Below are 17,829 nucleotides of genomic sequence, written 5' to 3'. Positions count from 1 at the left end.
AAGTACAAGAGAACCATTATCCATATACCATACTCAAAATAATAACTTGAAATATTATCCAAACATTGGTGTTATCCATATTGTCTAACAAGAGAACCATTATCCAAACACGCATGTTATCCATTTACATGAGAAGTGTGTTTGGACAAGATATTATTTGGGATGTATATTTTTTTAAAATTACTGTAATACTTTTTTGATGTGACGTATGCGAGATAAAAAAGTAATTGAAAAATTTGTTGATAATACAAGGGAGTCAATGTGTATAAATAAGGTGTAAACCAAACACAGAAACCTACAAATACAAAACACTCTAAAATCAGCAAGAAGCTAAATGCTTTTCTTAAGAAAATAAGAAGGTTAATGCAGATAATGTACGAGAACAACACATAAGAACTTTTAGAATGTAAGAGGCAAATTGGTAGATATAGGGGCTAATCTCCAAATTCCCAATATGGAACTGCAGAAGAGAATTTTCTCTTGTTGCCGCTGGTATAGATTCCTATAAAAGACTGAGTACAAAAGACTTTTAGCTTTAGAGAGTGCAGAGAGTAACACAGAGAAACACATAAAAGAAAGAAGTTGCCTTTTAAATGCAGAAGAATAAAAAAACTGTTTCTCTTGTGTTAATTCAACAAGAAGGTTAAATGGTCAATATTAATTGTTTAAATTGGTTGAAACCCATTAACAGTCACTCCTTCATCCACAGCTATAGCCTGTCCTGTGATGTAAGAAGCAGCTGGGAGACATAAGGAAAGCCACCATGGATGAAACTTTCGCTGGCTCTCTTAAGTCGCCTCATCTAGCAATCTCATTGGACGTGCCGCTAGTGAGGTTCAATTGATCGACGGCTCGACGCAATTGACCTCAATACTGTCTTTATCCCATTTACAAGCCAAATTCTTTATGAGTTGATTTACTGCAGCTTTAGTTGCTGCATAAACAGATAAATTTTCAACACTCAACAGATCTGCAACTGAGGAAATGAACACGACATTTCCATTCCCAGATGCTTTAAGAAGAGGATAAGAAAGCTGAGAAAAATGGATTCAAAATTGGTGGACATAGAGTAATCTTCTGCGGCATGTTCAACAGTGGGCTTGCCTTTCCATGTTCCAACATTATTTACAAGTATATTCAGCTTAATCATCAGCTGTTACAACATTAATCATCAGCTGTATAATCCAGAGCCGTCTTGGCTACAAGAGTTCTAACATTGTTCACAAGAATGTTTAGCTTGGAATCAAAGATAGAAGCAACCTTTTCGATTAGTTGTATCCTTTGCTCTCTTGAACGAGTGTGGACCGTAGCACCTATTGCAGCCAATTCCTCCACAATTGCTCGGCCTATTCCGCGAGTACCACCAGTGACAAGAGCTATCATTCCATTGAGAGACCATCTCAAGTTGCTTTTCCCAATCTTTCCCATGGATTAGCTGGATTTATGCAGGTCTAGTTATGTTGCTGATACACTACTAAGGAGAGAAAATGGGCCTCATATTCTGAGGATTGGGAAAGGTTGATGGATGTATTGTGAAATTTACACTGTTATCTATTTTTGCGCTGTATTTGTAGCCAGAAACTACACTAGTAAACATCTGTAATCGGGCAAGTGCTATACTGTATACAGAGTCAAATTGGTTTATGAATTTGCACTCTAACATTTGAATTAGTATATTTTCCAACTGGTGTACAAGAAAAACAAAGATAATTAGAACATCAAGCAGGCTGAAAATAACCTTAAAGCTATGATAATAATTAACGACAATACATTACCGTGATTTATGCAGGTCTAAGATCCTTTAAGCTATGTTGAATACAAGCAAAAGTACGTCATGGCAGGCCTAAGATCCCTGTTTTTATTTCCTTTTCTTAGTATTCCGGCTATGATTTAGAAGACTTTCATCTTATGCAGGATTGTCGCCATTTGTAATGGCAAGATTTTTTTCTTTTGACATTTTTAGTGTGCATTAAACTACCTTATTTTTTCTTAAATTAAAAATTAAAGATAGTTGTGACAATTTTAGAGTTACCATCCTCTAAATAAAAGTGTAAACCTAAACTATTTTGCACTTAAAAGATTCAAATGTATGTCTGATTAGTCATTAACAAAATAACCTAGTTCTGGAAAAACAATAATGTTTTGGACACAAGTACAATATTTGAAGCTGGTGGGAGTAATTTTTAGTTCAAAAATTATGTCCGAAATTAGTTGAAACAATGAGAAATGTTTGCTTTATTACAAGTACTTTAATCAACCAAAGAACAAGAGGGAAATGCTTCTTTTACTTCTTCCTATTCATACTCTTTTCATTTTTTGCGTGTTAACTCGCGCCTTTGTTGTTAAGGTCGAGTAAAAGGAAGATTCAATAAATCGACCAAAGAAAATAAAAAACCAATAGATAAACAGGTAACAAGAAAGGGGATAATATGGCGATTCGCAACGTTAAATTGCAGATGAGAGTTTTTTCTTACAAACACTGAAATAGGCCACCATCCAAGATTGGATACAAACATTTAAGGGAAATTTGTCAAATTGGTCCATAATATTTTCATAAAATTTTTTTTTTAATTCCCAACATTTAAAATCAGCCAGAATCGTCCTTAAAATATAAATTATGATCCATTTTGGTTTTAATGCTCGTATTTGCTCATTTTTTCGACTGAAAATAGCACGCCTCTCTCACATGGGTATGTTTTTAAGGGTAAAATTGGAAAACATACTTCCTTACTTACCTTTCCCCTCCTCCCCGACCCCAATCATCACCACCACTAGTATCAACACCGCCCATTTCCCCTTCCTTACCTTCTCCGTCCCTCCCTCCCCTTCCGTCTGTGCCACCACTACCACCCCCTACTGCCCCTCCTCCATCTGTAAACTTATCACCCTCTTTTCCCCCACAACCATCACCTTCCCCTCTCTTTGGCACAACACCTCCCTCTCCAGCTCTTTCACCCTCTCCTCCTCGGCCAATTGCAGTCCCATCACCACACACTTCAGTTTCTCCACCACTTCTCGCTATAAAGTCACCACTCACCAGCCCTCTCTCTCCTGCATTACCTCCTCCACCATCACCTGATTCTTCCCAGGCTCCATCCTTGTTAAATCCCCCTTCACTTTCGGTGGCGTCTCCTCCTCCCATTACCACATCTCTTATTCTACCTTCTCCTCCTGCCTCCCGCAATAATGCATTCCAAGCTGATGCTCCAACTAGCTTAGCCTTACCAGCAATTGCCCCTGAGAAACCCACTGCAAGATTAACTACACTTGCTCTAAATATTACTGCAATCACAATATCCAGAAATGGTAGGGGCATGAAGGGCGGAGTTGTCATGACAATTGGATTCGTGGGCTTTTTGACAATTGGTCTTGTGGTGCTTGGTGTCTAGTTGGCACGAAAGCAAAAGAAAAAGAGAGCCCTATTCAACATTAGGTACACAATGCCTTCTTCATATGCTTCCTCCCAAAATTCAGGGAAAAAATTAGGGTTTCTTGTGACTGTAATTTTAGGAGGAAAGATGAAAAGGGATACTTTTGCTTTCAACCGAAAATGAAGTGTATTTTCTGGTTTTGCCCTTAAAAATATGTCCACGTGAGAGAGGTGTGCTATTTTTAGTCGGAGAAATGAGCAAATACGAGCATTAGGACAAAAATGGATCATAATTTATATGTTAGGGATGATTCTGATTGATTTTAAATGTTGGAGACTAAAAAAGTTTTTTGTGAAAGTATTAGGGACCAATTTGGCAAATTTCCCAACATTTAATTATCATAGACTGCAGATTACAGAGAGGAACACATAAAAGAAATAAGTTGACTTTTGAATTCAGAAGATCAAAGGCGCAAATTCTTCCTGTAATGTAGAACTCACAAGAAGGTTGAATGGCAATATCAATTAACTAAATCTGACTTGATCCATTAACAGTCATTCTTTCATCCACAGCTATGACCTGGCCTGTAATATAAGAACCAGCCGGAAGAGAAAGGAAAGCAACCAGGGATGAGATTTCTTCTGGTTCTCCAATTCGCTTCATAAGCGTTCTTGAGTCTGCCTTCCTCATGTATTCTGCGTTGTTGAGCCCTTCTTCAACTAACGAGGTCCTAATAATCCACCGAGCAACGCAATTGACCCGAATATTGTCTTTAGCCCATTCGCCAGCCATATTTTTCGTTAATTGGATTACTGCAGCTTTGGTTGCTGCATAAACAGTGAATTTTCCAGACTAAGTAGGCCTGCAACAGAGGTAATGAACACAATGTTTCCAATCCCAGAAGCTTTCACAAGAGGATATGCAAGTTGGGAGAAATGGTAACACGATTCAACATTGGTAGACATATGCAAAGAATAATCTACAGCAGGATATTCAAGCGCTGGCTTGCCTTGGCATCTTGCAACATTATTTACAAGTATATTCAGCTTCCCATCAAAGATAGAAGAGATCTTTTCCATGGTCTGTGTTCTTTGCTCTCTCGAAGATGCATCACAAATTGAGCCATTTACTTTAAATCCCCCGTTGGACCATTCTTGCAGCCGTTCATTGAGCTCTGCTTGCGTTCTTGAAAAAGTATGCACGGTTGCACCTAGTTCGGCTAGCTCCTCCACAATTGCACGGCCTATTCCTCAAGTTCCACCGGTGACAAGAACTCTCATTCCCATCAGAGACCATTTTGGACCCTTTTCGCTCATAACAGCAAGATCTATACTTACCTGTGCTATGACGCTGAAGATGGAAAACAAAGGCTGATGATTTTAATAATAAACCTTAAAATTTTGTGGGCAGGCACCAATAGCAAACTGCCTGAAAATGTTTAGGATCCATTGTATATCACCGATTATGACAAGATTCCTGTTTGGAAATTCCAAGGTGGTCAAATTGGAAGAAGACAAGGGCCTACGTATCCAAGTTTCATTTCCATTTATTATCATATTAATCTAGAAATCGTTCAATACGATTCTAATAATGCAGATACCAGTTACTCTCCATTTTTAATTACTCCATCTGTATTCAAACATTGCAGACCATATATCAAGAATGTGTCTAGTGTGTAGTAACCATTAAATGGGGAGGAATGACTTACAAATGGTAAAACCCCTATAAATTGAAGAGACTCTCTCCACCCCAAGATTTTTTAACTCTTGAATGAACTTATTTCTCTGCCATAGTCTGATTTGAGAAGTATCTGCATAGAGTTACTACTAAGAATGAGTATGCTCTGACATAAGTCAGTAAATTTGTGACGCATTTCAACTAATGACATAAAATTCAAGAAAAGTATTTTTTTCATCCACTGTAAATATGTTGAATTGTTTAGTTCAACCAACATTACAAATTAAAAACTATAAGATGTTGTAAACTATCATTAGTAGTTTTTTAATATATTATTATCTTTAGTCCCAAGCAGACAATATGCAAATAACATTTTACATGCCCAAAAGGAAATAGAATTAACTGGGGGAAAACAAAAAAAGGTTGTAAAATCTTGCTGGAAAATTAAACATTTGCATTGATAAGATATGGCCTATTCCCCTATTCAAATCCGTTGACAGTCATTCCTCCATCCACAGCTATAACTTGGCCAGTGATATAGGAAGCAGCCGGTAGACAAAGGAAAGCAACTACAGAGGAAACTTCTTCTGGCTCTCCAACTCGCCTCATAGGAGTTCTTGATTCTACCCTCTCCCTGTATTCTCTTTCATTCAGAACCTCTTCCACGAGTGGGGTTCTTATGTACCATGGTGCAACAGCATTAACCCGGATGTTATCTTTAGCCCACTCGCAAGCCAAATTCTTTGTGAGTTGATTCATTGCACCTTTTGTCATTGCATAAACGGATGTATAGTTCACACTTACCAGACCTGCAACGGAGGACAGGAAAACAATGTTTCCAATCCCAGATGCTTTCAGGAGGGGGTAAGCGAGTTGGGAGAAATGGTGACAAGATTCAAGATTTGTAGAAACAACCAAATTATACTCTTCAGCAGTGTATACTTCAGCTGGCCTGGGTACAAATGTTCCAACGTTATTCACAAGGATATTGAGCTTCCCATTGAAGATAGAAGAAACCTTTTCCATGAGCTGCATTCTTTGCTCTCTTGAAGATGCATCACAGACCGAACCAGTGACTTTGAATCCCTTGGAGGACCATTCTTCCAAGCGCTCATTCAGCTCAGCTTCTTGTCTTGAAAAAGTGTGCACTATTGCACCTAGTCCGGCTAGTTCCTCCACGATTGCATGCCCGACTCCTCGAGTTCCACCGGTGACTAGAGCAGTCATTCCAGAAAGAGACCATCTTGGACTATTTTTTCCAACGGCACTCTCCATGATTGATAGTGGGATGAGCCTGAAGATTGCCAAAAACTAATGTTAATATAGAGATTTTTGGGCTAATAACTTATTAGAATAATGCAACGTCGTTGTGATTGTGGGAGTAGATGGTCCCCTTAAATCATCCAAAAGAAAGGAGAATACAAAATCCGGATAGGAATAAAAAACCTGGAGAAGATCATCACCGCTTCCTTCCCATTCAGCCAGCCTGTCCGCACATCGATTTGCTTCCCTGAAGTTATGGACGTCAGTAATGGTTGGCTGTCGAATCACGCTAGTATGGCGCAGCCGATCTTCTGCAGTACTCATGTGCCACTTTTTATTTCATTTTTTATTATACTGCTACTTTTCTTTTGTAAATATTATGTTTTATTTTCTTTTTTTTTTTAAAATCCAATGACTATTAACTGAGTAAAAATAAATATAACTGTTTTTAAAAAAGTAATATATAATAAAAAATTTAAAATACAGTAGAAAATTCATAAAAAAATCTCATTTTTTATGCCTTTTGATTTTTTGAGTTTGTTAAATTTTGTATATTATTTAGTTAATAGTTATTGGATTTTAACCAAACAAGAAAAAAATAAAACATGATGTTTATGAAGAAAAAATAGTAATATAATAAAAAATAGAACAGAAAATCCGTTATGCTAGTATGGAGACCTGATTTGTTTATGATTTTATAGATTGTTGTCAGATTTTCTGGCGGTTGGTCATCAAAATTAGAGAAGTGAAAATTTTTGCGAGTGCCTGCCATTTACTAGCATCAAAAGATTTTCAAATAGTAATGCTGTAGTAAAAGAGGTAATTTGTGAGGCCCCGTCCGCTGCCAAAGTAGCAGAACTCAAGAAGAGAGAGGGCCAGAGAGTAGAAGAGGTCCGATTGCGAGTAAAATTTGAATGTGCGATTTTGAGACTCAATTAGATTAATTTTCAACTTAGTATCTAGTTTTGAGTGTTTCAATACAAGTTTCTTTGAGCGTACACTATAATTTACGTAATAATTGATGTTATTTAAGTTGTTTGCTACTTTGTTTGTCTGTCTTTCATAAAACTTGTACGAGAATACCTGCTTTGTACGTTATTTTGTGAGCCATAGATAGATTTATTGGATAGATGCATAAGTAGAAATACAAAACTAACTTATGAAAGAAACGTAACTGTTGAGGTTGGATCAACTTGTGTTCTTTGATAAATCTAACAATTTTCTGGTACAAATTCTCTCACTCTCTGTATTTTTTTAGATAGTTTGTTAATTCAAGTACTGTTGTTTTTGGTATATATTGATTCTAGATACATTGCTCCAAATAGACAGTTTATTGCCAGAATAACTTTCCTTCCAAAATATATATCCAAAGTAAGTTAATTTTAGAATTTATTATCTTTATGATCCTTTTTGCCACATAGCTTGCATATATGACAGGATAGAGGTAGTGGTATGCTCCATTTTTCTTTCCCATCTAATATCTTCCTCGATCCTCTCTTTAAACCTTCCCACATTTTTTTTTGTTTTGTTATCTTTTTTCCTTATCAAATGTAATTCTCAGACGTCAATATTTATATTAACAGCATCCAAAACTTCATTATCATTCTTGACATTGTTTCGGTGGATGAAAATATTTTTGTTATGTGTGCCTTGCAAGTTAGGCAAACAATCAATTATTTTTCTCTTGGATCTTCGTATCCATGACTGGTAAAGAAAAATGGTGAGAAGCGGTTACTTCTGATGGCTGAACCTCGAAGTGCAGAGTAATGGCTCAAATATTTCAACTCAACTTGCAATTGGGTCACCTATCTATCTTGTGAAATTTTTTTCAGTCTTGGAAATTTAATATAGTTGTACTATGACTGAGTGTTTTTTTAAGTCATCCGACTCTATTTAGAAATAAAGAAGAGCAGTATACTTATTTGTCTTCTTGGTTAACAGTTTCTTATTATTTTTTTTGTCTGTCACCTATTTGAATGATTGCCAACATATTTCAAACTTGTTTTTAGAACCTCGTTAACTAATCCCATCTTGATTTTCTTTCATATTCTAAATTCTAGTTCCTGACTAGATAGGAAATTGTGCAAATCATTAAGTACGAGTTGCAGGAAAAAATTATAATTGAGGAAAAATTTTGGTTCCTGACTATGCACAGTAAGTTCTATTTTTGGAAGAAATTATAAAAGAGGGAGTAATTTAAAAAGAGTAAGAAATTTATGTATTTGTTCGTATCATTTAGGGCACATCAAACTATAGTTTAAAAAAATGAAATTTTGTAGCAATAGATAAAATATCTCCATTATTTATAAACTACCACTTTTGATAGAAGCCAGACACTGAAAAAAAGAGAATAGAAATGTATATCATACACTGAGTGATATAAGGGTCCAATTAAATGTAATTGAATATTTAATTGGATAAGTAAATGAAATACTTACAAACTGTTATTGTTGCCGAAAAAAAAAAAAAGAAATACTTACAAACATTTTGCATTCGATTTGATAATCTTTTACGAATATGTGAACATTTTTCACACCAATCAACTCTAAGTACGAACACCAATATGGGGGAGGGGGGAAATTAATGTATTGATTTGAACAATGTAATTCCATTTCCTGAGAATTAAGAGCATACAGAATTCGAAATTATCATTTTTTTAGAAAATTTGTAAAAAATATTGCATAAAAATATATAAGTATAAATAATTTATACCTTCCTTTTTAAATGTCTAATATAAGAAGCATCACAATGAAATATGAATCGTGCATACTTGTTTTGAAGATCGAGATATAGGTTACCGTTGGAATCTTTAACTTCTATATTAACATTGCATCTGTTAAGAAGAAAATGTGATGTACGATACAATAGATACACACCATTTTTGCAAAATAAGATTGATACGGTTGTCTACAATTTTTACATAACTCATAGAACATACCGTCGACGTTAATGCTTTGAATGTAAGCAAGTATTCAAAAATATTTAACTTTGTAGGCAGAAATTTTCCATATTGAAATTAAGTCGAGGGCTAAGATGGATACCGCAGGGAAATTGAAAGAGATGATAGATTTCTATTTTTGTTTACGAAAATGACCAACGAACATATGGGATAAGCAGCAATAAGAAGAGATCGTAGGTGCCGGTGAACTATTATGACGAATCAACAGATGGGATAAGCAATGGGAAGAAATGACAGATACTGATGAAATATTGTGGTTTTTGTCTTTTTTTTTGTTGAAAGAATAAACTGCTATGGTTGAAGGATGCTATGTTTTTATCTCTTGTTATGGTCTTGGAGAAGTTTTAATTGAAGTGAAATTCATATTTGGCGCATGCCAATGAGAAACGTGTTGAGTTCAAAGACAAAAACGTCTCTTATTATGGTCTTGGAAAATTTTTAATTAGAGTGAAATTCATATTTGACGCATGCATGCCATAGGGAAACGTGTTGTATTAAAAAATGGAAACGTGGTAGTGATTTGAAAGACATGCACACTAATGACTTAAAATGGTGTTGTACATGCATATACTAATGAGTTATTTCAATTGTAAAGAATAACGTCCACATGATAAAATAATTTTGAAAAGTAACTAAATATCAATAGTACATGCGGCGGGAGTTGAGACATATTTTATAGAATCAATTAAATGTGAAATGCTAGACCAATAGAATTGAGAGTGAGAAGGTGTGTGGAGATTTGTTGCTGAAAACCCTTCTCAAATATATATAGATAAAAATTGCTTGTCCTTTTTTTTTAAAGCACATATAATGCTAAAAGTGGCTTTGAAACATAAAGATAATTGAAGAACGTATTTAAAATTTTTCAAAAACACATAAGTATCCACAAACATATTGTAAAAGAAACAGTAGAAGTCATTCACTACTACGAAGAAAATATTCAATATATTATTCTCTGCCAGGATGTGTCTTCAGCTTTACTACAACACGAATGGACGTACTAAAAGCATAGAGAGCCTCATGAATTCCTCAATTTTAATTCTTTTTCCCTAGCAGAAAAGAGGGAGTAATTTAAAAAGAGTAAGAAATTTATGTAATTGTTTGTATCATTTAGGGCACATCAAACTATAGTTAAAAAAAATGAAATTTTGTAGCAATAGATAAAATATCTCCATTATTTATAAACTACTACTTTTGATAGAAGCCATACACTGAAAAAAGAGAATAGAAATGTATATCATACACTGAGTGATATAAGGGTCCAATTAAATGTAATTGAATATTTAATTGGATAAGTAAATGAAATACTTACAAACTGTTATCGTTGCCGACAAAAAAAAAATGAAATACTTACAAACATTTTGCATTCGATTTGATAATCTTTTACGAAGATGTGAACATTTTTCACACCAATCAACTCTAAGTACGAACACCAATATGAGGGATGGGGGAAATTAATGTATTGATTTGAACAATGTAATTCCATTTCCTGAGAATTAAGAGCATACAGAATTCGAAATTATCATTTTTTTAGAAAATTTGTAAAAAATATTGCATAAAAATATATAAGTATAAATAATTTATACCTTCCTTTTTAAATGTCTAATATAAGAAGCATCACAATGAAATATGAATCGTGCATACTTGTTTTGAAGATCGAGATATAGGTTACCGTTGGAATCTTTAACTTCTATATTAACATTGTATCGGTTAAGAAGAAAATGTGATGTACGATACAATAGATACACACCATTTTTGCAAAAGAAGATTGATACGGTTGTCTACAATTTTTACATAACTCATAGAACATACCGTCGACGTTAATGCTTTGAATGTAAGCAAGTATTCAAAAATATTTAACTTTGTAGGCAGATATTTTCCATATTGAAATTAAGTCGAGGGCTAAGATGGATACTGCAGGGAAATTGAAAGAGATGATAGATTTCTATTTTTGTTTACGACAATGACCAACGAACATATGGGATAAGCAGCAATAAGAAGAGATCATAGGTGCCGGTGAACTATTATGACGAATCAACAGATGGGATAAGCAATTGGAAGAAATGATAGATACTGATGAAATATTGTGGTTTTTGTCTTTTTTTTTTGTTGAAAGAATAAACTGCTATGGTTGAAGGATGCTATGTTTTTATCTCTTGTTATGGTCTTGGAGAAGTTTTAATTGAAGTGAAATTCATATTTGGCGCATGCCAATGAGAAACGTGTTGAGTTCAAAGACAAAAACGTCTCTTATTATGGTCTTGGAAAATTTTTAATTAGAGTGAAATTCATATTTGACGCATGCATGCCATAGGGAAACGTGTTGTATTAAAAAATGGAAACGTGGTAGTGATTTGAAAGACATGCACACTAATGACTTAAAATGGTGTTGTACATGCATATACTAATGAGTTATTTCAATTGTAAAGAATAACGTCCACATGATAAAATAATTTTGAAAAGTAACTAAATATCAATAGTACATGCGGCGGGAGTTGAGACATATTTTATAGAATCAATTAAATGTGAAATGCTAGACAAATAGAATTGAGAGTGAGAAGGTGTGTGGAGATTTGTTGTTGAAAACCCTTCTCAAATATATATCGATAAAAATTGCTTGTACTTTTTTTTTAAAGCACATATAATGCTAAAAGTGGCTTTGAAACATAAAGATAATTGAAGGACATATTTAAAATTTTTCAAAAACACATAAGTATCCACAAACATATCGTAAAAGAAACAATAGAAGTCATTCACTACTACGAAGAAAATATTCAATATATTATTCTCTGCCAGGATGTGTCTTCAGCTTTACTACAACACGAATGGACGTACTAAAAGCATAGAGAGCCTCATGAATTCCTCAATTTTAATTCTTTTTCCCTAGCAGAAAATGGTACTGATAAGGGCGGCTGTAATTCACTCAACTCTTGAAGCAATATGCCATGGTTTAATTGCCGTTATGTTTTGCTTTCAAAGAGAGAAGTTCATCAATCATGTTTTAGCTATTTAACAATTGCATGTTACAACATATCCTGGAAATCGGGGGAGGGTTGGGTTGGGTGGTACGGGGGGAGGGTGTCAGGATCAGGGGCCCAATTGCAATCAGATAGGAAATCTCAGGGGCGCTAGCATAATTAGTTAAATGTCAGGATCAGGGGCCCAATTGTAATGAGATATAAAGTCTCAGGGGCACTAGCGTAATTAGTTTAGGTGGGACCAAATGCTGTTAGAATTCGTTATAACTGAATTTTGTTAGAATCACATTCATTGCACGAAAATTCCGTGCCAGATGGATTCGGACCAATTGAGCTGTATAAATCCAAGCAACTGGATGGATTGGATAAGCAGAAATAACAATTCAAATTTTCCTCTCCAATTCATATGTTCCTGATTCTCTTCTCTCCTTTCTCCCCTTTCTTCTTCTCCTTTCACCCCAAATCTGTCGATCCAATTTATTTCTCTCATCCTTCGTTTGAGAGATCCTGACAGCTGGTATCAGAGCTGCCAGCGAGTCCTCGGCAGTTCCAAGATCCACCAATGGCAGAAAGTACACGTTTCAAAACCTTGGAGGACCATATCAAGAAGCAAGAGCTCAAGTTGCAGGAAGTGTTGGAGGACGTGAAGAATATGCAGCTGCAAGTCAGGGAGGAAATGGCGGAAAGAGACCGAAAGATGGACACGATCGCGCTAGGGATGGATCAGAAGCTGGAAGCACTCAATTCCATGATGAAGGCGTTAATGACCAGGGAAAAGAACTCAGATGATGGAGGCAAAGCTGGGAGAGATCGTTCGCCCTTGCTGCCAACACCTCCCATTCACCAGAAGTTGAGCGTAGGAGTAGAAGAGGAAGTAAGGAGTTGTGAATTCCTGAGTAAGATTTCTAACTATAATCTTCCAAAACTTGAGTTACCTATGTTCAGTGGGAACAATTCTAGAGAATGGATTCGAAAATGCAATAAATATTTTCTGCTGAATAAGGTACCTGAGGAACACAAACTGTTGGTAGTAGAAATGTTTTTAGAAGGCAGAGCTGACAATTGGTTCCAGGGGGTCAAATTAGAGAAGCCAAGGCTGACCTGGGGGGAATTTGGGGAGTTGATGTGCCAAAGATTCGAAAGTACGTACTGCAGAGATATTGTGGAAGCGTTTAATAAACTGCAGTAGGTTGGTTCAATAGAAGTTTACCAGGAGAGATTTGAGGAGTTAAAAACACTAATGCTGATCCAGAATCCAAGTCTTACTGAGGAATACTTTATTTCCAGTTTCACAAGCGGACTCAAGGAGGAGATTAAGCCAATGGTCAAAATGCTCAGACCCAACACTTTCTCAGGAACCATGGAGATAGCTCACCTGCAGGAACAGGCTCTCAAGTTGCAAGGGAAAACAGTTAGAGATGGCCACAAGGTAATGGCTGAACCCAAATTTGGAATGTTTAGGCATCCGACCTCTACCAATGGGGGAGTTAGCACCTATAAACTACCACAGGATAATATATCTAAAGGAGCTTCCAAGGTTTCAGATAGGAGTCCAGAGTTTAAGAGGTTATCTCCCCAAGAACTGCAGTTCAGAAGGAGTAATGGCCTATGTTTCAAGTGTGGGAAGAAATTTGGTGTAGGACATCAGTGTAGGGTGAAGCATTTGAATCTCATGATGTATGAGGAAGAGGAGGACACTGAATTTCAGGATGCTCAAGGGGAACATGATGAGCTGACTGGGAATCCAGGGGAACCAGTGGAAATTTCACTGAATGCTCTCTCAGATTCACTAAGGCGAAATACAATCATGCTGCAGGGACAGCTGTTAGGGAAACCTGTCAAGATTCTGGTAGATACAGGTAGCAGTGATAGTTACATCCATCACAAGTTGGTGACTGCGCAAGCCATTCCCTTTGAATATGTCAAACCTTTCACTATCACCATGGGGGATGGGAGCTTGGTAACAAGTGGGGCTCAGTGCCCCAAGGTTCTATGGGATATTCAGAACTACAAGTTTTGCTTTGACCTCAGAATCATGGAGTTAGGCGAATGGGATCTCATTTTGGGGGTGGACTGGATGCACAATTACAGTCCCATTACTTTTGATTTCCACCAACTAAAAATCTCTATGTATCATCAAGGAGAGATAGTCACTCTGCATGGGGCAGTTACTGATACCACCATGGAGTTGGTTAGAAGAAAGGATCTCAGGGATTTCCTGCAGGAGAAGAGGAAATGCTGTGCCATCTCAGCACAATGTGGAGAGTGGGACACAGAAAGACGAGGGGTTCCAGGTTCAATAGCTGCAGTGTTGGAGCAATTTTCAGAGGTATTCCAGGAACCTACTTAGTTGCCTCCCAACAGACCCTTGGATCATCAGATTCCTCTCAAGCCAGGAGCACAAGCCTTCAAAATGAAACCATACAGGTACCCTCACTCACAGAAGGCAGAGATTGAACGACAAATTGTCGAAATACTGAAATCAGGAATCATCAAGCCAAGCAATAGTCCTTATGCCTCACCTGTGCTGCTGGTCAAGAAAAAGGACAATACATGGCGTTTTTGTGTGGACTACAGGCACCTCAATGACCAAACAGTTAAGGACAGATATCCTATCCCTAACATTGATGAACTTCTGGATGAACTTTATGGAGCCAAGTTCTTTTCCAAGATTGACCTGAGGTTAGGATACCACCAAATCAGAGTTAAGGTAGCAGATACTCACAAAACTGCCTTCCAAACTCATCAGGGACATTATGAGTTCTTAGTGATGCCTTTTGAGCTCACAAATGCCCCAGCAACCTTTCAGGCATTAATGAATCAGATTTTTGAACCATTCCTGAGGAGGTTTGTTCTGGTTTTCTTCGATGATATCCTGGTCTACAGCGCTACTCTGGATCTCCACAGGGAGCATCTCAGGCAAGTACTGGAAGTGCTACAACACAATCAGCTATATGCTAAGATCTCCAAATGCTCCTTTGCTCAGCAAGAGATAGAGTATCTGGGACATGTGGTGTCTAGCAGAGAGGTGAGTATGGACATAAGCAAGGTGGAATGCATACAGACATGGCCCATTCCCAGGAATGTTAAAGAACTTAGGGGATTCCTAGGTCTCACAGGGTACTACAGACGTTTCATAAAAGGCTATGGAACCATCAGCAAGCCATTGACCAATCTACTAAAGAAGGATGCTTACAACTGGAATGCTGAATCTGACAAAGCCTTCAACCACCTCAAACAGGCCATTAGTAGTGCCCCAGTGCTAAGACTGCCCAATTTTAGTATCCCTTTTATAGTAGAGACTGATGCAAGTGGCCAAGGCATGGGAGCTGTCCTCTTACAGGAGGGTCACCCTATAGCCTTCATCCGCAAAGCCTTCTCCCTCAGAAACATGAGGCTGTCTGTTTATGAGAAGGAGTTGATGGCACTAGTTTTTGCAGTAACAAAGTGGAAGCACTATCTAATTGGGAACCATTTTATTATTAGAACAGATCACAAATCTCTGAAATTTCTACTGGAGCAAAGGCTCACGACTACTGCTCAGTACAAGTGGTTGACAAAACTGTTAGGATTGGATTATGAAATCCAGTATAAAAAAGGATCGGAGAACACTGTTGCTGATGTTTTATCTAGGAGGACCATGCTGGATCAATAGCCTGCACAACAGCAGTTGATGGCCATTACCAGTGTTCAACCCTTATGGATGCAAGAGCTACAAGATAGTTACTTTGAAGATACACAGTGCAGGGAGTTGATGGGTCAACTACTGCTGGATCCTAAACCACAAGACTCTGATTTTCAACTCAATCAAGGGATACTCAGGTACAAGGGAAAGCTGTATGTGGGAAATAGCAAGGGAATTAGGCAGAAAATAATCAAGGCTCTACATGAGTCCCCCATTGGGGGACATTCTAGTCAAAGAGCTTGCCTACAGAAGGTGCACAGCATATTCCATTGGCCAGGAATAAAGAAGGATGTCATACAGTTCGTACAAGAATGCGAAATCTGCCAAAGGAACAAAAGTGAACGAGTGCCATATCCAAGGCTACTGCAACCTCTACCAATTCCTACTCAGGCCTGGTCACATATTACCATGGACTTTATTGAGAAATTACCTTCCTCTGGAGGATTTGACACTATTCTGGTAGTGGTAGACCGACTGACAAAGTTTGGTCACTTTATACCACTTTCCCATCCGTTCACAGCTGTCCAAGTAGCACAAGTCTTCCTAGATAATGTCTACAAGCTCCATGGTTTACCAGAGTCCATCATAACAGACAGAGACAGGGTATTCACTAGTGGTTTCTGGCAAGAATTGTTCAGGATGGCCGGAACTGAACTACACTATAGTTCCTCCTACCATCCAGAGACTGATGGTCAGAGTGAGAGGCTGAATCAATGTCTAGAGACCTATTTGAGATGTATGACCAGTGAGAGTCCAACTCAGTGGAGCCACTGGCTCAGTTTAGCTGAACTGTGGTACAACACTGCATACCACACTAGCTTGGGAGTTTCCCCATTCGAGGCTCTATATGGCTACAAGCCTTTGCCATTACCCTTGGGACCCTACCATGATACACTGATACCAGCAGCTCATGACATGTTGCAGACAAGAGCCCAAATACTTCACAGGATCAAAGAGCACTTGCATCAGGCTCAGAATAGGATGAAAATATTTGCTGACAAACACAGGACAGAAAGGCAGTTTGTGGTGGGAGATTGGATTTTTCTGAAATTGCAGACAACAGACGGTGGCACTCAGGAAAAATCTAAAGCTAGCTGCGAAATTCTTTGGACCCTTTCAAATAGAGGAAAAGATTGGAGCTGTCGCATATAAACTCAAGCTGCCACCAGGCTCTAAGGTGCATCTAGTTTTTCATGTATCACTTCTAAAGCCTAAGTTGGGACCCCATCAGTCCACTACTCCTACGCTCCCAGAATTTGATGGATGTGATCAGTGCCTGTTACAGCCTGCAGAGGTCTTGCAAAGGAGGGTGACCATGCGCAATGGTGTTCCTGTAATCCAGTACCTCATTAAGTGGCATCAGCTGGGGGAAGAAGAGGCATCGTGGGAGGATCAATCTTTTATCACTAAGCAATTTCCTGAGTTTCAGCCTTGAGGTCAAGGCTGTCTTTAAGGGAGGAGTAATGTCAGGATCAGGGGCCCAATTGCAATCAGATAGGAAATCTTAGGGGCGCTAGCATAATTAGTTAAATGTCAGGATCAGGGGCCCAATTGTAATGAGATATAAAGTCTCAGGGGCACTAGCGTAATTAGTTTAGGTGGGACCAAGTGCTGTTAGAATTCGTTATAACTGAATTTTGTTAGAATCACATTCATTGCACGGAAATTCCGTGCCAGATAGATTCGGACCAATTGAGCTGTATAAATCCAAGCAACTGGATGGATTGGATAAGCAGAAATAACAATTCAAATTTCCCTCTCCAATTCATATGTTCCTGATTCTCTCATCTCCTTTCTCCCCTTTCTTCTTCTCCTTTCACCCCAAATCTGTCGATCCAATTTATTTCTCTCATCCTTCGTTTGAGAGATCCTGACAGAAAATGGTACTGATAAGGG

General features: G+C 37.6%; 1 protein-coding gene and 1 pseudogene across 1 annotated transcript; both read right to left on the bottom strand.

Moving 5' to 3' along the window:
• Window positions 1-665: 665 nt before the first annotated feature.
• On the bottom strand, window positions 666-1,428 carry LOC113740624 (tropinone reductase homolog At2g29260, chloroplastic-like). Its single transcript, XM_027268169.1, has 3 exons — window positions 1,216-1,428; window positions 875-1,034; window positions 666-721 (listed from the first exon to the last, which is right to left on the bottom strand). Exons 1-3 carry the CDS (start codon window positions 1,426-1,428, stop codon window positions 666-668), a joined length of 429 nt encoding a protein of 142 aa, XP_027123970.1.
• A 2,438-nt stretch (window positions 1,429-3,866) lies between these two features.
• Window positions 3,867-6,603, bottom strand: LOC113741880 (tropinone reductase homolog At2g29260, chloroplastic-like; annotated as a pseudogene).
• Between the last annotated feature and the right edge of the window lie 11,226 nt (window positions 6,604-17,829).

Source organism: Coffea arabica, chromosome 4e, assembly GCF_036785885.1.
Source record: "Coffea arabica cultivar ET-39 chromosome 4e, Coffea Arabica ET-39 HiFi, whole genome shotgun sequence".
NCBI lineage: Eukaryota > Viridiplantae > Streptophyta > Magnoliopsida > Gentianales > Rubiaceae > Coffea > Coffea arabica.
The sequence above is the reverse complement of the archived record's forward strand: the minus strand, read 5'-3'. Positions and strand labels throughout refer to the sequence as shown.

Coding starts and splice junctions, on each gene's coding strand:
- LOC113740624 (XM_027268169.1), bottom strand. CDS start 1,428: ATGGGAAAGATTGGGAAAAGCAACTTGAGATGGTCTCTCAATGGAATG. Junction 1,035..1,215: donor TAAACATTCTTGTGAACAAT/GTTAGAACTCTT, acceptor CATTTTTCTCAG/CTTTCTTATCCTCTTCTTAA. Junction 722..874: donor TTGTAAATGGGATAAAGACA/GTATTGAGGTCA, acceptor CTTACATCACAG/GACAGGCTATAGCTGTGGAT.